The following is a 22,205-nucleotide window of genomic DNA, read 5'->3' on the forward strand; positions in this document are numbered from 1 at the left end:
CAGTGAAACATGGAGTATAGTACATTTGTGTACACTTAGCATAAATGAATATGTTTGAGTGTATTCACTATTGCAGTCTGCTTTCCCTTTCTCCTTCCCCCTTTGACTACCACATAGTCTACTTGTAACTTCTTTTCAGCCAAGGGAATCCCCTTTGGCTTCTCCTCCTGTTTAGGTTCTCTTTCTCAGTTCTCTGCTGTCCTCTTAGGGGCTTCTGCTTTTTAGGGGGCAAGAAAAAACTGATATCATGACACCGGCTGACTCCCTATGTACCCAACCGCACTGACCTCGTTTAGGACATCTGTCAGCCTAAAGTGGAAAGGAATTTTGTCTCTGATAGTCAGGCCGGCCAAGGGCTTTCAGGAAATCCCACAAGTTATGACTGCAGCAGTGAATACACTTGAACATCTACACTTACGTTAAGTGTTCACAACTCTTTCTCTTGTTCACTATTGGTGATGGGGTTAGAGCCATATCAAACTCCTAGTGACTGACTGTATGATAGTCATTGTACGGAGTGCTCTTGTCCTGGTGATGAGAAATGAATGGGCAAGTGGCAGTGACTTGATGGCTTAAAGGCACAGGGGTCAAAAAATATACATTATGTGTATATGTATATGTGTATATATATATATATATATATATATATATATGTGTGTGTGTGTATGGATTCACTTTATAACCTCAAAATGCTGAAATATCGAATTTCAGTATCTCGAGACTATAAAACCGAATCCACAAAACACCGACAAACAAAAACCGCGAAACCACATAACCGAAAACACCGCACATGCTACACTAAACATACAACATAAACAAAAAAACAACACACATACACAACTCACACACACATAAGCTGGGGGTCAAGCCCCCCTGCACCCCCCATGTGGGGGGCAAGCCCCCCCCTACTTATATATACTAACTCGGAGATCGCACAAACACAACACAAAAGCTGACTCACACACGCACATTCTCCAATCCCTCACACGCACTCTATCTCCCACTCAAAACCCTTACAAAACACTCACTTACCTGACATAACACCTACATCCAAACACGGCACCGCGCACCAACAAAACACAAACCCAGACATTACGTAGCACAACTTCATAACCGCGAATTCGACATTTTTGACATAGTCAAATTTGCGATTATGAACGTTCGCTATTTTTAACATTCGACTTTATAGCTTCGAGATACTGAAATTCGACATTTCAGTATTTCGATGTTATAAAGTGATATATATATATATATATGTAAAATAGTTCACTGTAGAGTCCGCCTTGAACCATTTTGTCCATTTACCAGTGGGTTGTCTAAGCCTTAAAATGGGAGGAAAGGATTCTTTTTGGATTTTCTCAGGCAGTTTTTATTTATTTGTTTTTATTTGACATTTGTTAACAGTGTTAGTCCAACTGAGCCAAGGGCTCATTTTCAGTGGAGACCCAAGTAGAAAAGCTCCAGACAATTTGCAGTCATGCAAAAGATAAAACAAATATATTTTGGTCTAATGTAACAGCATATAACAAAGATATATATAAGGTACAGTTTACAGCATGGTACTCTGTAATACAATGAAAATACCATTACAAAATTATAAAATATATGAGGTACTCTCAGTATTTAAACACTAGAGACATAACAATAGAAAACAATTGCCATACTATCTGCTTCGAACCAAGGATATGTGGAAGACTTATGAACTGTTTGTGTCTTTTGCTGCTAGGAAAGAAAACAGCCTAGATGTCCTTCAAGGATGCATCTGCAGTCCTAACAAATGGGTTGTCCTGCCTCAGGCAGCCCTTCGGTCGGCCGGATTCCAAAGTCTGGGTCTGGCCTCGGCTGATGTCGCACTTCACCCGACGTCATAGCTGCAGTTCAGCGGGTATAAAGGCATCAGCCGACGCCATTTTCCTCAGTCTTTCTTGCCGCAAGGCGCCCGAAGCAGAAGCTGTTCGCAAGTGCCGGTCAGTCAGAACCAGAGATTGCTACTACCGAAGACTTCTAAAAAGCTAAGTACCCCGTTGGGGACTCTTTCTTGCCTCAGCCGATGTCAGAAAAAGTGAATAACTGTTTAACTTGTGGGAAACAAATACCTCATAAAGATTTCCACTCTTACTGCCTACCTTGTTTAGGCCCAGACCACGACGTAGCAGCTTGTCTAGCCTGTGCTTCCTTCAACCGACGGACACATAGACGTCGGTCGGAGTTTGCAGAGGAGTTTTTCGGCTCCGCTTTTGCTTATAACATGCCGTCGGAGACTCCGACTTCACAATTAGCTAAAAAGCGTAAGGAAAAGGACCGACACTCGCGGTCCGCGGTTTCGGCCGAAACCGCGGTTAAGCCAACCGCGAGTGTCTCGGTTTCGGCCGAAACAGAGTCCGCGGTTCTTCCTTCGGCCGAAAGCATGCCTCCTACAACCGAGGCCTCATCCAGCTTGGCTGAATCTGCTACGGAAATTCCACCTGCTCTTACAGGTTCTCAGGATTTATCGGATACTATCCCCTTAGATATATTTACTCCTGCACGTGGAGCTGCTAGGCCTCCTGCATCCATGTCAATTAAGGCTTTTGCCATGGCTAAAGCAGCTAAATCAAAAAAGACCGTGCCTGCTAAAACCCCCTCTCACAGGCCTAGCTCTAGTACTCAAATGCTTAGTCTAGCAGAGGATCTCATTTCTTTGATCAGGGGATCCCAGCCTCACCCTGACAGGGCCTCTCACCCCCCTCCAGAGAAGAGGCCTGCAGCAGAGCCCCCTGAGCCAGTTTCTTCTGATTACTCCTCTGATGATTCAGACAATACAAATCCCCCAGAAGGCCCTTATTCTCCATATGAGGACTCCGATGCAGAAGACTCCATCCCTTCTGCCTCTCCTCCTGAGGAATTTTCTTTTGGGGAAACCTTGCATGCTATGAGAGAACAATTTCAATGGCAGGGCCAGGATTTTTCAGACTCTAGGAAAAGGCTTAGGACCTTTTTACATTTGCCAGAGCATAGGCCTTTAGCCATTCCTCCAGTACTTACAGTTGTGGATGATGCATTTAATGATGCTTGTACTGCTCCTGACTCTCTTCCTCCGGCCCCTGCTAAGCCCGACAAATACTACAGGGTTCCGGACACACATTATCACTTGCATAAGGCTCCTATTGCAGATCCTGAAACTATTTCACAGGGCCCCAAAGCTGTAGCAGCTGCCTCTACCAAAAACCCTCCCTCTGAAAGAGAATCTAGGGCTTTAGAGAGATGGGGTAAAAGTGTATACTTCTGCTACTCTTTCGGCCAGGGCCTTAAATTGTCAATTCCACATGATTCAATATCAGGAATTCCTGTTAGATCAGCTAACTAAAAAACTTGCCTCACCTGAGCCTTTAGACCGTAAGTCCCTTCAGGATTTGGTACATAACACTCAGCAGGTCAGTAATCATTCCTTAAAATGCGGCTATGATGCACTGGAGGCTTCCTTTAGATCAGCTATGACTGGTACAGTGATCAGAAGGCATGCATGGTTAAAAGAGCAATCCTTACCAGACCATGTAAAGTCCAAGCTTCTAGATGCTCCCATGGAAAAGCACAGTTTGTTTGGTTCCCCTGCACAGCAAGTGTTGAAGAAGGTGGAAGAAAAAGCTAAATCTGTCCAGACTGTCAAGGATTTCTTACAGGTCCAGCCTCCGAGGTTTAGTAGGAACTGGCCTTCCAAGAATTGGTCCTTTCCAGACACCACCAGAGCACAGAGAAGCAGAAATAGATGCCCAAGAGGCAGAGGTCAATCCAGAGGTGCCTACAGGGGACGTCAGTGGCAGCCTAACAGCCAGAGAAGTACTGCCACAGATCCAGCCACTACCACTTCCACAGGACAATCACAGTGACTTGGCTCTGAAACCGCCTACCAGGGAACAACTAGAAGCACCCTTAGGCGGAAAGTTAGCCTTATTTTCAGTAAATTGGCATTGCATTACAGGAGACAAATGGATTCTGCAGACAATAGACAAAGGCTACAGGTTTCACTTCCATACTCTTCCAAGGAAGAGAGGAATGCCAAACCTACCTCCAAACCAAAAGACAAACGCTCTACAGCAAATAGACAACTTACTAAGGATGAGAGCTATAGAAAAGGTACTGCTATGGAACAAGGACAAGGATTTTATTCCAGGCTTTTCCTGGTACCAAGAAAGGAAAACCAATGGAGACCTATCCTCGACCTGTCCGCTCTGAACACATATCTTATTGTTCCAAAATTCAAGATGCTGACCCTACAGCAACTTCTTCCCATGCTGGGCAAGGAGTCTTGGCTGGTGACTCTGGATCTCAAGGAGGCATACCTGCACGCCCCATACGACCAAATTGCAGAAGATACCTCAGATTTCTTGCAGGATCAGAGCATTATCAATTCTCAGCATTGCCTTTTGGCTTATCTACTGCCCAGAGTATTCACGAAATGCCTGGCATCAGTAATTGCTCATTGCAGGCTTCAGGGAATTCAAATTTATCCATACCTGGACGACTGCCTGTTACAAGCGGACAGCAAAGACAAATTAACAAAAGATTTGAAAAAGGTTATTCACCTACTACAAGCCCTGGGATACACAGTCAACACAAAAAAGTCAAGGCTGATCCAATCCCAAAGGATAACTTTCTTGGGTGCAGAACTGGACACATCAAACCAGATGGCATTCCTCACAGCAGAAAAGCAGAAGCAACTACCACCTTATTTCATGGCATTAACAGCACAGAACCAGCTTACAGCAAGGAAAATCCTGCAAGCCCTGGGTTACATGGCATCCTGCATAATATTGATTCCACATGCCAGACTACATATGAGGAAGTTGCAATGGTACCTGAGGAATTTATGGTCTCAGCACAAGCACAGCCTAGAAACCCAAATTCCAATAATTCCATGCCTGAAGCAAGAATTCCAGTGGTGGGCCCAGGCCTGTCAATCGAACAAAGGACTGCCCTTCCACAGGCCTCACCCAAACCAGACTATCACCACGGATGCCTCAGACCTCGGATGGGGGGCACACATGATGGACAAGTGCATACAAGGCTTATGGACTCAAGACCAGATGAACCTACACATAAATCAAAAAGAGATGCTGGCAGTAAAGCAGGCAATTCAGACATTCAGACCGTTTCTTCAACAGGGTCATTTGCTGATAAGGACGGACAACACCACAGTTATGTGGTATATCAACAAACAGGGAGGCACACATTCATATCCTCTATGCCGGATGGCAATGGACCTCTGGAATGTGGCCCTGAACCTCAACCTTCAGCTCCAGGCCATATTTGTGCCAGGAAAAGAAAATATTCTAGCAGACATCTTAAGCAGAACTACCACGGATGCCCACGAATGGATGCTGCATCCAGACATCTTCAAATCCATTACAAGGAAATGGGGACTACCAGAAATAGACCTGTTCGCATCCCCACACAACCACCAGTTGAAAACATTCTGCACAAGGACATACCACCCACTTGCTTGGAAGGAGGACTCCCTGTCCTTCAGTTGGGAAAACCTGACAGCATATGCATTCCCACCTCTCCCTTTGATGCACAAAGTGCTACTGAAGATCAAAGATCACCCAAGGATCATCTTGATAGCTCCAGACTGGCCGAGGCAACATTGGTACCCGCTACTAAGGAGTATGTCTCGGGAACACGCATGGCCTCTGCCCCTACTACCTCTGCTGCTGACACAGAACAACTTCAAAATCCTGCATCCAAACTTGAAAACACTGCAGCTAGCTGCTTGGAACATTACATAAGACAACATAACCCAGATTTATCTCAAAGGGTTAAAGATATTATCTTGGAGGCTCGCAGACCCTCAACAAGGAAAACTTATTCAGCAAAATGGAAAAGATATCTCATTTGAAGTACAACAAAAGGAGTAGATGCATCATTGGCAAACATAGCTAACATCCTGGAATATTTAGCAGAGCTTTTCCACAATGGCCTGTCTTACTCCTCCATTAAGATTCATGCATCAGCAATTTCAGCACAATACAACATGGATCCTCCAGTCTTTTCTCAACCTCTACTCAGGCAGTTTCTGAGAGGAATTAAAATGTAAAGCCACCAAGGAAACCACCATTGCCTACATGGGACTTGAACTTTGTGTTAGAAAAGTTGACACTCCCCCCTTTTGAACCAGCAGCAACAGCAGAATTACAGTACTTATCTTGGAAAACTGCATTCCTGCTTGCAATCACTTCAGCTAGAAGGGTTTCTGAATTACAGGCATTAATGGCAGTACAACCCTTCCTTATCTTCCATCAGGATAGAGTGTCCATGAGAACTAATCCTACCTTTATGCCAAAAGTGGTCTCCAGGGTATATTTAAACCAAGCAATACACCTACCAACATTCTTCCCCAAACCGCAGAACAGGGGGGAAAGATTACTGCATACCTTGGATGTGCACAGACAATTGCGCTACTACTTGGACAGAACCAAGAACAATAGAAAAACTGACCAGCTTCTGGTAGCATATGCAACAGGAATGGAAGGAAAAGCAATTTCCAAACAAACAATCTCAAAATGGATAGGAAATTGCATCAGATTTTGTTACTCTTTTCATGGAAAGGCAACTCCAGAAAACATCAGACCTCACTCCACAAGGGCTACAGCCACTACTACAGCTTTCTTACGAGGAGTGGCTACCAAAGACATTTTAGAGGCTGCTACTTGGAGCTCCGTGCATACATTTGCCAAGCATTATAATCTACCTTTATACTCCAGATCCCGAGCAGGTTTTGCCACTGCTGTTTTGCAAGGGATCTTAACTACACCATAAACTCTTAGTGCCTCCTCCCCAGTTTGGCTATGGTATTCTACCCATTTGTTAGGACTGCAGATGCATCCTTGAAGGACATAGTACAGTTTTGTACCTACCATAAATGTAGATGTCCGAGAGGTATGCATCTGCAGTCAGGATTACCCACCCTCCTTCCCCTCTGTGGTACTCCTAAGGTATTTGCCCATCTTGTAGCTAGCTGGGGGAATCTATTATGGTGTATTTGTTTGTATATATGTATATACATGTTTATTTCTATTTGCTCTCTCTTGTTTGGAAACATTTGCATTTATCCACATTTAGCCTTCCTAGAGGGTACCTGGCATCTGGGGCAAGAAACACTGAGGAAAATGGCGTCGGCTGATGCCTTTATACTCGCTGAACTGCAGCTATGACGGGTGAAGTGCGACATCAGCCGAGGCCAGACCCAGACTTTGGAATCCGGCCGACCGAAGGGCTGCCTGAGGCAGGACAACCCATTTGTTAGGACTGCAGATGCATACCTCTCGGACATCTACATTTATGGTAGGTACAAAACTGTACTTTCTGAAGCAGACCATGTCCAAATCCCACTGCATTGTGTTGCTGTCTGTTCTGTTCTTTGGGAGGACTCTAATTGTTCATGTCAATCCACATTCTACTAGAGCTACTTCAACTAACACTGTCTTTACTGGGGAGTAAACATTCAGGTTGCATCTGCGGCGATGCAGCAGTAGTGTTGTTGCCTCACAGCAAGAGGTTCTCCCGTTCGATTCTCAGCTGGACTGCGGGGAGTGCCTTCTGTGTGGAGTCTGCATGTCCTCCCCGCGGTTGGGTGGGCGTTCGAAAGACATGCATAAATGGGCGTGCCTTAGTTGAAGGTTGAACGTCGAGCTGGCACCTCAGCATTCATGAAAAATCTACTGCCAATCATTAGCGGACCGGAGTTCCGCTGTGGTGACCCCTAACCGGGAAAAGTCGAAAGACAACAACAAACATTCAGGCTGTCTTGTAGGTAACCACTTGGTCTTTGGTACACACCTTTTCCAAACACTGCAGGTGGTACATTTTATTCAAAGATTGGGCAGGCTTTGCTAGTTCATTCCTGCCAAGGCTTTGGGCAACCTGTCCCAGGAAATTAGTTAATCTCACTGAGATAGTACTGGACTTTGGGTGTTTGGGCTGCAGCACTAGAACATAGCAACTTGCCATAATAATATTGGTTGAAATGGATCACTTCAGCAGCACATTTTCTTTCTTTCCAGTCCCCATAAGTTAATTCTGAGTATTAAAGGGCTGGGGTGGATACTTAGTTCACCTTCCCCTGATCCTTCACATTAGAAGTGTCAACCTCTTCCATATTCCTCAGGCCCATGTTTCTCTGTATAAATTAATTTCTTGCTGCTAACTAGCACAGGCCACAGAGGTGGGTTGTGGGATAGCTTCTTGATGGCATGGGACCTTGAAAAAGCATTATGCTCTGCTATTAATGAGGTTCCTGGGCAGGCGAGATCTTAAGATTGCATGGACTGACATCTATCTGTAGATCCAGGACATTACTTTGTTCATGGGAGGGAGGCATCAGCAGTGGGGGGGAGTTCTAGAAGTCAGGCTGGATATTGGACCTTGCCTGTGGCAGAAATCCCAAATCAGATGTCTGAACAGTAGCATATGCTATAATAGTAAATTTCTCATATAACTGAACTTTTTTTCAGATGTGATCTGGCCAGCAGAATAGTCAACAATGTGTGCTGTTGCTGACCTCTGTCAGAAAGATGATGTTCGCTGAGCTTTTCTGCACCCCATTCATTTGGTCACTCTAGCTATTAGAATCCTCTCTGTAAAGATGTGCGGTAAACCACAGTCCATTAAACTGCAAAATGTTGAAATTATAGCAGATTAAGAAGTACTAAAAAACAGTGATGCTATGAGTGATATTTTATTTTGTTTCTCATTACCGTTTGTTTTAGGGAATGAAAGTGTCCTGCACCCATTTTCAGTGCTCTGCTGGTGCCTTCGCCTACCTACAGGACCACTTTGTTCACTCGTACAGTGTTGATATGAGTCACCAGATCCTGAATCTTAACATCAACCTCATGTTGGTAAGAAGTTTATCCCACCATGTATCCTTGTTTGCATTTCACAATAAGATTTTTATTTTTCTATACAGCGATGTCAGTCTTACGAGCATGGGTATGAAGGCCCTGTCAACAGTTGTCAGTATCTTAACAGAAGAATTAGTAAACTTTTTTGACCATAACATTGAGCACTTCTTGCTAACAGCACTGCTGATGTTTTAACAGTGTACCATAAACATGAAGGCCAGCTCCATCTTGGATTATATAGCTTTACATGTGCCATTGTCTAGGGTTCCTATCAGATAACTGAAGACGCATTTTGTTGAATGCATGTTGGTCAAACTTGAAATGTCGAAAAGGCAAAATGCCGAAGTGGCATATAAGCAAATTCTTTCCCTGGGAAAGAAGTCGCTTGGCCGCTTCATCACTTTGCCATTTTTGTCACTGTAGTGCGATCTCGGAGTTGGTATATTTAAGTAGGGGGGTGAAGTCCCCCACTTTATGCAATGTTTTTTGTCTTTTTTTTTTTTTTTTTTGGGAACAGCGTTTTTTTTTTTTTCCCCTGGGAAAAAAATCACTGTTCTGGTTGTTCGATGTCTTGCGAATTCGAACTTTAGACTGCGATATAACAGCGTTCGTTTATTTGATCGTTCGTTGTTATAATATAGACCCGATGTTCTTCGTGTTTCACTGTTGCAGTCATTACATTTGGGTAATCTGCTGGCAGGTTGCCCTCAGTCGGCCTGATTAACAAAGTCTTGGGTCCTGCTCGGTTGCTGTCCCTTCTTCTATGACGTCAGGGGTGTAAAACATGCAGCCGACGCCATTACATCAGTCTTTCTTGCCGTGCGGTGCCCGAAGCAGAAGCAGTTTGCAAGTGCCGGTCGGCCACTCCTGAAATTGTCGTTTTCGAGTTTCAGAACCAAAGTCTTCAACTTAAAGCTAAGTACCCCGTTGGGGAAACTTTTTCTTGCTCTTTACCGATGTCAGTAAAAGTTAATAATTGCATTACTTGTGGAAAGCAAATACCTCGTAAAGATTTTCATTTGTACTGTATTCCTTGCCTAGGCCCTGACCACAACATACCTTGCTGTCTGTTTTGTGCTTTATTTAATCAGCGCACTATCCATCGTCGGTACATTTTTGCCTCAAAATATTTCGGTTCTCGGTTTAATTATCCAGAAATGTCATCAGCTAGTGATCCGACTACCAGAATTCTGAAAAACCGCAAAGACAGAAACAGGCCGCTGAGGTCCAAAACTGCCGACGATGCTTCTCCTAAGCCAGTCGCCAGTTTGCCGGTACTCAGTGAGACACTTTCGCAGACCCTGATACCTGCTACTTCTGATTCGCAGGCCTCTACTGAGACCCATTCGGAGTCCGGAATGCCACGAGATACTTCATCTATGGAACCCGCGGATGTCTCTACCTTGGATGGGTCTGGAGCCGCTGTGCAGGCATCGGCTTCTGAGGGTGTATTCAGGCCTACAGACTTGCATATTAAATCAACACCGGCTTCATTACTAAGGCCTAAATCTCATTCCATGTCTAAAAAACCTACGCCTAGGCCACATGCTCAGGCCCCTATGCCTAAAAAAAAAAAAAAAATGATAAAAATGGCTGAAGATCTAATTACACTAATCAGAGGTAGTCAAACCCCCCCCCCCAAGAGGCCTAGGGCTGAGCTTGATTATGAATTTTCTGATCAGGAATCTGTTCTGACTCTTATAATGACCTGGATTTGTCCATACCTATTTATGAGGATTCGGATGCAGAGGATTCCATTTCCTCTGCTTCCCCTCCTGAGGATTTTTCTTTTGGGGAAACTTTACATAACTTAAGGGAGCATTTCCACTGGGAAAGCCAGGAATTTTCTGATTCAAAAAAGAGGCTTAGGGGTTTCCTTCTTCTCCCTCAGCATAGGCCTTTGGCTATACCTCCTGTACTTGACATTGTGGATGATGTGTTTTTGGAATCTAGTTTGGCCCCTGATTCCCTGCCTCCGGCTCCTAGTAAACCTGACAGATACTACAGGGTTCCTGAGTCCCACAAGTTCCTTTTCAAAAATCCAGTTGCAGATCCAGAGACCATTTCTCAGGGGCCCAAGGGCATTAAGGCTTCTACTGCTAAAAAATCCTACCCCCTCTGATAGAGACTCCAGGGCGCTGGATAGATGGGGTAAAAAGGTTTACACTTTTGCAACCTTGGCCATTAGGGCTTTAAACTGCCAATTTCATATGTTAAAATACCAAGAGCATATTATTGCACTGCTTAAACAGAAAATGATGTTGATTCCTGACTGTGTTGAAAATAAAGATTTACAGGATTTAATGCATTTTGCTGAACAAGTGGGAAACATACTTTGCACTGTGGTTTTGATTCTTCAGAGGCCTCTTGCAGGGCTGCTGTTACTGGGTCTGTGCTTAGAAGGCATGCTTGGCTTAAGGAGCAATCTTTGCCTGATCATGTATAAGCTAAATCGTTGGATGCTTTTTTAAATCAGGACTGCCTCTTTGGCAATAAAGCTGAAGACGTTCTTAAAAAGATGGAAGATAAAGCTAAATCTATGCAAACTGTTAAAATATTTCTTACAAGTGCAACCTCCGAGATTTAGTAGGCACTGGCCTACTAAGAATTGGTCCTTTCCAGTCCCTTCCAGATCCTCTAAGCCAAACCCAGACACAGCAAAAACCCCAGGATGTTAAGTTGTCAAACTCGCCTTCATTCTTGCTGGATGGGTTCGGAGCCGATCCTCTGCTCCGACTCAGCACTTGCTAAGCTCGAGCGCTAATTTTACCAGCTTGGAGCAACTATATCCCATCCCATGATGCAAGGACTACCCAGATCTCTCTCAGGCCATAAGAGGGTTTTTTTTACTTTACCAGCTCAGTAGTTTTTTTTTGTTTTAACTTTCAGGCCTTAAGCCTCCCTTCCTTAATTCCTGTCAGGGTGTTTTGTGTTGTACTACCCCTCCCCCCCTTTTAAGTAAGTTGTGTGTGGTGAACTTTGTGTGTGTGTGTTTGTGCACTCATTTGTCATTCTTTTAGCCACAGAGTCCTGCAGGAACATTCCGGCTGGAGCGACATTTCCATGTCCACCTCCTGCTGGAGCCCATAAGTCGGCGGCTCCGGCTGGAAAGGAGGAATCGCCGGAGCTCCGATTGTAGCAAGAGATCTGAGATCTTGGTCCCCTTCCCTGCCACCTGGTCCGGGATCGGAGGCATCTCTTCTTCGGGCCGAAGACCGCCGGGGCCTCCTTCTAGGTCTTCCAGGCTCGACTTGCAGGACTTGGTAGGCAGATTGCTGGATTGCCACTGGCACTGGCGACAGCGGTCACTCATCCCCTGAATTTCCTCCTTGACTCTCCTCCAGAGTTCGGAGCCGGAGCTTCAAACCTTGACTGTTGGTGCGTGGAGCCGATGCCACCTTCGGCTCCTTCGCTGACTCCGATTTCCTCCATGATACCTTCCATGGAGGGATCCGTCATCATGACTCCGTGTCGGCTCAGAGGCGAGTGGCATCGACCCTTGTCCGCCCGTTCTCCCTCTCGGAGCTTCGGCGTTGGTGAGTTCGGCACCATCGGCCTCGAGCCTTCTCTTTGGGACGAGTTCCTGTTTCTTCGGAGCGGGAGCTCTCTGGCCTCCCTGGAAGGGGAGCCTTTGAGGTGATGAGGAGTGTTCTAGCCCCTCAGCTGAGTCAACAGTCGGTTCCATTAGCTCCCCCCCTCCTCGGTGCCTGCTGATATCTCTTCCCACTCTCTTGCTCCCGGACCCAGAGATCCATCGCCCCAGGTTTCCCCACTGGGAAGAACTTCCTCTTCCGAAGTTTCTCCTGATCCTTCAGGGGAACCCCCGTGTAAGAGGACGTGCAAGAGGAAGCACATAGACTCACCTGAGTCTACAACATCTGATACTGACTTAGATGAGTCAGAGGGATCCCCAAAGTCCCCTTCTGAGGATGTCTCCTTTTCAGACATCTTGGAACTCCTTAAACAGAGGGGGAACTGGCCTTCCATTAACCCCTCCGAGGATGAGTCAGTATACCTGGAGGCTTTTGGATCTCGACCTTCCACCTCCTGGGTGTCTCCGCCTTTCGACCCTCTCATGGAAGTGGTGGCTCGAAGGGCATGGGCGGCCCCGGATTCTGTGGAACCAGTCCCTAGGAGGCCATCTAAATTTATCACGGCCCCGGTAGACAAGCAGTTTCTCACCAAGGGTGTCCCTGTTGATGCCATGGTGGTGGCAGCTGCCACCAAGAAGGAACTTGCCGATCCTTCTGTACCTGTCCATCCTCCTAACAAGGAGTCTAGGACCATGGATAGGTATGGTAAGCGGATTTTTTTCCTCAGCGACCTTCACTATGCGCTCGCTGAATTATCTCTGTCACTTTACCCAGCTCCAGAGAGATATTCTCAAGGAACTAGGTGAGGTAGTACAGGATCCGTCAGCTGCCGGGGCTCAAGAAAAAATTACCTCGCAGCTGGGAATCCTAAATTCCTTAACAAACTCCTCCATGCAGGTCATTTCTTATGCGGCCGATGGAGCGAGTAGAGCCGCAGGCACAGGAGTGGCCCTTAGGCGTCAGTCCTGGATGCGGCTTTGCAACTTCGCAGATCCCTTTAAGGCGTCCTTCACAAATACTCCCTTCGACACTTCAGCTTTGTTTGGACCTCAGGTGAAGGAAACATTGACCAGATGCGAGCAGGACGGCAAGACTCTTTCTGCCGTAGGAGTCCGTTTCTCCACCCCTTCAAGACCTTATCCTAAAGGTCAGAAGGGAGGGAAGATGTGGTTCCGTAAATCTCAGGGAGTCACGCCGGACGCACGTGGTCAGTTTAACCCCAGAGGCAGAGGGGGTAATAACAATAGACGCCGCCCTAGGGGCAGAGGGGGTCCGCAGAATCAGGGTAGCAGAGAGCCTCTCCCTGACAAACCCTTCCAGCATCCCTAAGGTGTTGCCCGACTGTCCACCCTTGGAGGCAGTCGGGGGAAGATTGCGCTGTACCCAACAGCATGGCTTTCCCTTTCTCAAGACATTTGGGTACAGTCGATCATATCCGAGGGTTACAAGATTCCCTTCGAAAACTATCCTGTTCCTCAGAAGGTATCCCTCCCAGACGTTGCACCCGGTCTAAGGGAGTTCTCAAAGCTGGAGGTATCAAAACTTCTAGCAGAAAGAGCCATCCAGCCAGTTCCAGCAGACCAAATAGGATCCGGGATCTACTCAAGATTCATTTTGGTCCCCAAAAAAACGGGAGATTGGAGACCAATTCTAGACCTCAGCAGACTAAACAAGTTTGTCAAGAAGGCAAGATTCCGGATGGTCACACTTCAGTCCATTTTACCCTTTTTGGGCAAGGACAACTGGATGTGCTCGGTAGACCTTCAGGATGCGTACTATCACATAAAAATTCACAGGCGCTCCAGAAGGTTTCTCCGCTTTCGGCTGGGGACCAGTCATTTTCAATTCAGAGCCCTGCCCTTTGGTCTCACTTCAGCCCCCAGAGTGTTCACCAAATGCATGGCAGCGGTCACGGCTCACCTGAGATGTCAAGGATTCCAGGTGTTTCCGTATCTAGACGACTGTCTCCTCACGGCCACCACCAGGCATCAACTTCTCCAAGCCAGGGACTACACTCTTCATATGTGCAGCCAGTTAGGAATTTCCATAAACTTCGAAAAGTGCTCCTTGTTACCTTGCCAGTCTATTACCTGTATAGGCGCAGAACTAGACACTGTTGGGATGTCAGCAAGACTCACAGATCAAAGACTTCTGGACATCCAAAAATATGTTCAGATCATCCTACTCTGCAAAAAGATCAGGGCCAGGTTTGTCCTGAAGGTGCTAGGACTTATGGTGGCTGCCATTGTACTACTTCCTTTGGCTCGCTTCCATATGCGGCTACTGCAATGGATGTTATTCACCCAGTGGTCCTTCCAGCAGCTTCCCATGTGCCACAATCTTGCAAGAGTCACCTGACCTGGTGGATTTCTTCCCCTCAAGTCCTCCAGGGCAGACCGTTTGTTCCCCCAGCCCCAGTTGCCACAGTCACATCGGATGCCTCCCTGATCGGGTGGGGGGGCATTATCAGGGCAGGATGGTCCATGGCACTTGGCAACCCTTTCGAATACCATCTGCACATAAATGTCCTAGAAATGAGAGCAGTGCTTTTAATGTTGCAAGCCCTCAACGACTTTCTTCCTTTAGGAACTATTGCAGTTCAGACGGACAACATGTCCGTAGTATGGTACATCAACAAACAGGGCGGGACCAAGTCCTATCCACTGTGTCGAGAAGCTCTCAGACTTTGGCAGTGGGCAATCTCCTCTCATCGGTTTCTGATAGCAACGCACATCCCCGGGAAATCCAACTTCATTGCGGACAGATTGAGCAGAGCTATTCTCATGCCTCACGAGTGGTCTCTCAAACAAAAAGTAGTGGAGGAGATTTTTCAGAAGTGGGGCTTCCCTTGCTGCGACCTTTTTGCTACACCCCAAAACAGCAAATGCCCAGACTTCTTCTCCCTCTATCCACTCCCAGGCCAACCCCCCAGAGACACTCTAACCCAGGTTTGGCCCCGGGGACTTCTTTATGCTTTTCCTCCATTCCCCTTGATACCTCAAGTCATTCAGAAAGCTGCCGTTTTGAGAGCCAAGTTGATTCTCATTGCCCCTTACTGGCCTCGACAAATTTGGTTCCCGTTCCTTCATCGCCATCTATTGGTACAGCCTTGGCATCTGGACCCAGTTCCAGATCTTTTGACCCACCAGTCGGGTCATCTGCACCAGGCCATTCGCTCTCTCAACCTCACCGCTTGGTTGCTCCACTTCCTTCATTAGCCAGGCTTCCTATGATTTCTAATCCTGTACGGGATATCATAGTAGCTTCTCTAAAGTCCTCTACCAGAAAGATTTATGCTAGTAAATGGCAGCGTTTTTCCTTCTGGGCAAAGTCTAGGGACATAGACCCCTTTACTGCCCCAGTTCAGTCAGTTTTGGACTTCTTAGCTGAGATTTTTCAGTCTGGTTCTTCTTCTTTGACAGTCAAAGTCCAGCTGGCAGCAATCTCAAATTTTCATGTTGGCTTAGCGGACCAGAACATAATGTCTCACAAGCTTTGTAAAGCCTTTCTCTCGGGTATCTTTCTACTAAAGCCCCCAGTTAAAGATCCTCCTCCGCAATGGGACCTGAATTTAGTGCTGACATCCCTAATTCTTCCCCCCTTCAAACCGGCTGCTACATGCTCTTTAAAATTTCTTTCTTGGAAGACAATTTTTCTGGTGGCTATTACTTCAGCTAGGAGAGTGTCTGAACTTCATGCTCTCTGTGTTCGATCTCCCTACTTCGTTTTCCACAAGGATAGAGTATCTCTAAGAACAAATCCATCCTTTTTGCCCAAGGTGGCTTCCCAGACGAATCTTAACCAGTCTATTGATCTTCCAGTATTTTTCCCAAAGTATTCGGACAGAGCGGAACAGAAACTGCATTATTTGGATGTTCATCGCCAGCTCAGATACTACTTGGATAGAACTAAACAATTCAGAAAATCTGATCAGCTTTTTCTTTCTTATGCAGAAAACAGAAAAGGTCTCCCGGTCTCCAAGGTGACCTTATCGAAATGGCTCTCTTCCACTATTTCCCATGTTTATCTCCTTAGGGGCAAAGAATTGCCCTCTAAACCTAAGGCACATTCTACTAGAGGCCTAGCCACATCTACAGCCTTTCAGGCTAGGCTACCTATTGACACCATTTGTGCAGCAGCCACTTGGGCCACGCCTCATACCTTTGTCTCACATTACAAATTGGACTTGGCCTCCAGAGACGAGCTAGGTTTGGTTCCACAGTTCTCAAGAGTCTGTTCCATTGAGCCACCCAGGATAGAGGTGCGAGGGACACGGTCCCATCCAGTAAGAATGAAGGCGAGTTTGACAACTTAACATTAAGAAGTTATGTACCTACCATAACATTCCATGTTAGTTGTCTTCTCTTGCCTTCTTTCTTGCGTCCCTCCCTCCTTTCCCCCTAGCCTGGACAGACCTTGAAGTTGTACTCTTCTCTGGGGACGAGTTTATTCTTCCTATGGACTCCAGTTGTAAGTGGTCACTAGTTTTACTAGTTCCCCTGTGTTGTGTTTACACATTTGGTTACTTTCTTCTCCTTCTGTTGGAAGAAGATAATGGAAATATTTCTATAGCTACCAAACAAGATCTGGGTAGTCACGCCTTGCATCATGGGATATAGGGTTGCCTCGAGCTGGTAAAATTAGCTCTCGAGCTTAGCAAGTGCCGAGTCGGAGCCGAGGATCGGCTCCGAACCCATCCAGCAAGAAAGAAGGCGAGAGAAGACAACTAACATGGAACGTTATGGTAGGTGCATAACTTCTTATTTCAGTCCCAGGGGACTCTCAGAACTAAGTAGTGGGGGGCCTCCACTTCCAAATCTGGAAATAACAAGACACCCCCCTATGGTAAACAGTCTTAATGACTTCCTTTTAAAAATCCCAAGCACTTATCTTTTGACCACCACTTTGGGGGGAAATATTGCTCTTCATGCAAAAAACTGGGAACTCCTTACCCAGGACAAATGGGTTTCAAATATAGTGTCCCAGGGATACAGATTTCATTTCCACACTTTGCCAACACCAAACGGGTGGCCAGACCTGCCCCCAAATCAGTGGGCAGAAGCTCAAAAACAAGTTCTTTCCCTCTTAAGCATGGAGGCAATTCAACCAGTACCAGAAGAGGAAAAGGGACAAGGTTTATATTCCAGGCTTTTCCTGGTACACAGAAAAGAAAAATCATGCCGTCCAATACTGGACCTGTCTACTCTAAACATCTTTCTGGAGATTCCAAAATTCAAGATGTTGACTCTTCACCAGTTACTTCCTATGGTAGGCAAAGACACCTGGTTGGCAACTCTAGATTTAAAAAAGCATACCTGCACATTCCAGTCAGGAAATCTTGCAGAAGATACCTACGCTTCAAAGCAGGCTACTTTCACTATCGTGTCTCTGCATTGCCCTTTGGCTTGTCTGCTGCGCCCAGGGTATTCACGAAGTGCCTGGCTCCAGTTATTGCATTTTGCAGGCAAAGAAATATTCAAATATATTCATACCTGGACGATTGTCTAATTCAGGCAGAAAACAAGGACACTCTTCTAAAATATCTGGCGTTTGTAAAAAGACTTCTAACTTGTCTAGGATACACCATAAACAAAAAAAAATCACAACTGGTACCCTCTCAAATAATTACATTCCTGGGTGCAAGCTTGAATACAACTGCCCAGATGACTTGCCTTACCCCAGAAAAACAAATTGAATTGATGACTTACTTCAAACATGTAGCCACAAAATGCCAGCTATCTGCAAGACAAATTCTGCAGGCCTTGGGGTTCATGGCTTCCTGCATTCTAATAATTCCATACGCAAGACTGCATATGAGGAAACTTCAATGGTACCTAAAAAGCTTATGGAGTCAACATTGCCACAGCCTGGAAACAATGATTCCTGTCATTCCTTTCCTGCAACAAGAGTTCCTATGGTGGGCAGAGGCCTGCCACCAAAACAAGGGACTGTCATTCATTCAACCCCCTGCCACCCCAAACCCTGACTACAGATGCATCAGATTGTTTGGGGGGCGCATCTGGCAGGGATATGCATTCAGGGCCAATGGAGCCCAAATCAAATGCACCTACGTATCAAACAGAAAGAGATGCTAGCTGGACAGAATGTTTTGACAGCCTTCAAGGACTATCTTCATCCAGGACAACTACTGATAAAGACAGACAACACCACAGTCATGTGGTACATAAACAAGCAGAGGGGTACCCATTCCTACCCTCTTTGCAGACTAGCCATGGCTTTATGGAACACTGCCTTGACTTATCAAATATCTACAGGCTCAATACCTGCCAGGAAAGCAAAATGATCTGGCAGATGAACTAAGCAGAAATCTTATGGACCCACACAAATGGAAACTGGATCCACAAATCTTCAGCATGTTGAAACGCAAATGGGGGAGCCCAGACACAGATCTTTTTGCCTCACCCCAAAACTGTCAGTTGAACAAATTCTGCACAAGACTTCATCACAAAACAGCTTGGAAAGTGGATGCTCTATCTTTCAGCTGGAAGAACCTATCAGTCTATGCCTTTCCCCTTCTGCCTCTGCTCTCCAAGTTCTTACTAAACGTCAGACAGGAAAAAACAAAAATGATTCTGATTGCTCCAGACTGGCCTCGCCAACACTGGTACCCGCTCCTACGTAACATGTCGCACCTTCCTCCATGGTACCTGCCTCAGATACCTCATCTACTGTCTCAGCAGAACTTTCAAATTCTGCACACTCTGCTCCAAACTTTGAATCTTGCAGTGTGGCTAATCAACTAATTTCACCAGTTGCATCTCTCAGCAAACCTGTGATGGATATCATTTTGGAGGCTAGAAGGCCTAGTACTAGAAACATTTTATGCTGACAAATGGAAAAGATTCTGTGCCTGGAACCAAGCACAAGGAATAAGCACAGCAATGTCCAATATTCATCAGGTTCTGCAATATTTAACTGAGATGCTTCACAAGGGCCTGTCATTTTCTTCCATCAAAATCCATGCCTCTGCCTTTTCAGCTCATTGCAACACAGAGCCTCCCCTCTTTTCTCATCCCCTGCTCAAGCAGTACCTCAGAGGGGCCAAAAATTTTAGACCTCCCAGGAGAGTACCAACACCTGCATGGGACCTCAATTTTGTGTTGGAAAAACTCACTCTACCTCATTTTGAGCCAGCTGCTACTGCAGACCTAAAATTTCTCTCTTGGAAGACCGCTTTTCTTGTAGCAGTCACTTCAGCTAGGGGGATTTCAGAACTACAGGCTCTCATGGCGGTGGAGCCTTTTATTATATTTTACCCAGACAGGGTGGCTCTCAGGACTAATCCATCCTTTATGCCTAAAGTGGTATCTAGTGTGGCTGTTAATCAGACCATTCATCTGCCAACCTTCTTCCCAAATCCACAGAACAAGGGTGAGCGGATTCTGCATTCATTGGATGTACACAGACGATTAAGATTCTACTTAAACAGGACAAAATCTCTAAGAAATTCTGAGCAATTACTGGTGACATTTGCTGCAGGGGCAGAGGGGAAGGTTATTTCAAAGGAGACTATTTCAAAATGGATAATCCATTGTATTCATTTCTGCTACATGCACCATGGTAAACCTGTCCCCAAGGGGATCAGATCCCATTCCACCAGGGCTGCATCTACTTCTGCAGCCTTTCTCAGAGGGGTTCCTACCAGAGACATTCTAGAAGCTGCGACCTGGAGCTCAGTTCATACATTCACCAAACATTACCATTTACCTGTCTTCTCTAAATCCAGAGCAGGCTTTGCCACTGCTGCTCTGCAGGGCCTTATAGCTGCTCCTAATGCTGTATAATTCCATCCTCCCAACCATAGCTTTGGGATTCTACCCAAATGTAATGACTGCAACAGTGAAACACGAAGAACATAGTACAGTTGTGTACACTTACCATAAATGTAGATGTTCGAGTGTATTCACTGTTGCAGTCCTGGTTACCCACCCTCCAGCCCCCTATTTTTCTCTTATTATACCTCTTTCTTTTTTTACTATGCTTAAAAGCCTTTTTGGTGTATTTGCTTTTATTTGGAGGTATATTTTTTGTGTTCTAAATTGAATGCATATATATATATATATATATATATATATATATATGTATATATATATTTGTATATGTATATATATATATATATATATATATATATATATATATATATATATATATATATATATATATATATGTCTATATATATATATATATATATATACATAAGCAAGAAAAAACAAACTGCTACTAAACCAGCACAGCTCCTGATGCCAAACAGCAGGACTAAACGCCTCCCAAACACATGTATGCTTGTTCTGGAAGTCAAAGGCAAAAACAACAAGCTGCTACTAAGACAACACGGTTCCTAATTCCAAGCAGCAGAACTAAACACCTCCAATAAGCACAGAGAGGTGAAACTCATCAAAGATAAACTCAGCCAGATAGCCAAACTCACTGAAGCAGGTCTTTTTAAATTCCAAAGGGATAAGCAAACAAGACGCCAATAAACGAACGACTTCAATTTTATTAAGCACCACGATACTGCTTTTCATCGGTGCCCTGCACCAACTTCTTCAGACTTTGAAAAATAACAACTCACACTTAAATGCTGCTACATGTAAAGCCATTGCAAGCAAAGTCTATTACAAAACACACCCTCCAATTACCTTAAAGGAACAGGCACAAGTAGCTTCAATCTAACTAAAATGTTCCTATCCCATAAACACACAATATAAAAAGTTGTATGTGATATAAAATATACAACTGTAAAACTAATACTGTTCCTTACATAGCACTTAAATAATGCAATCGAAAGTTAATTATATTATAAAAGCACACTTACTTTGAACCAAATATGCATAATAACACTGACACATTAAAATAAATAAAAAAATAAAAAGCATGCCATAATATTTCAAATATCGATAAAAAGACATTCCATCTACCAAACATGGTATAAAATATATATCAAGATCGCTCACCCGGTCCTATGTCCAAATCACTCCTGATGTTATACCCCCATGCATCATCTTTCCAAACACCTCAGCTTAAGGACACAGCTGATAGATAACATACTATTGAGACCGGGGTGATGGTAGGCTTCAAGTCTCAACTGCCACATAAGCTCCTTCATTTCTAATTTCAGGGATTCAGTCCCCCCCCCCCCAGTTCACATAGTTCAACTGGTCAATGATCATAAATGTAAAATCATGGCCACGGTGATTATAGACATGACTTGCTAGGGCATTTTCCAGTTTAATCTTCTTCATGGCATATAAATGTTCGTACATGCGTTCATTCAATCTCCTGTCCGTCTTGCCCACATAAAAAGCTGGGCATGACTAACAAGAAGCGGGATACACAACGTGTGTCGATGCACAATTGTATCTCCCTTTGATCAGATGCTTGGTATCCCTAATCATGAAATATGTGCCCGACCTCACATATCTACAATGTTTGCACATATTGCACTTGTACATGCCAGCTCTTGGAGTCATGTTGCCACCTTTCCTTTCTAACATGTTCTTGATATTCAGACCCCTCCTAAATGTAATCTTCGGGGCCGGCCCTAAATTATTGGGTCCTGTTAGTTCAGTTGGCAACAAACCCCAATTTTTTCTGGATGATGGACACTATAGCTCTAGCATCCATGCTAAAGGTAGTAATGAAACTGCAATGGTATACACCTCTAAGTTGTCTGTCACCCCTGGGGTAGCTATTCTCCGAGACAGAGTGACCC

General features: G+C 45.1%; 1 protein-coding gene across 1 annotated transcript in view; it reads left to right on the top strand.

Moving 5' to 3' along the window:
* The window catches only part of PTPN23 (protein tyrosine phosphatase non-receptor type 23), a 1,983,393-nt gene that overhangs the window by 561,993 nt on the left and 1,399,195 nt on the right, over positions 1-22,205 (top strand). Inside the window, exon 6 of the mRNA XM_044066015.1 lies at positions 8,745-8,876. Within this exon, the coding sequence (XP_043921950.1) occupies positions 8,745-8,876 (132 nt within the window). The remainder of the gene's footprint in view (positions 1-8,744; positions 8,877-22,205) is intronic.

This window comes from Protopterus annectens, chromosome 3.part0, assembly GCF_019279795.1.
Source record: "Protopterus annectens isolate FY-2018-M chromosome 3.part0, PAN1.0, whole genome shotgun sequence".
NCBI lineage: Eukaryota > Metazoa > Chordata > Ceratodontiformes > Protopteridae > Protopterus > Protopterus annectens.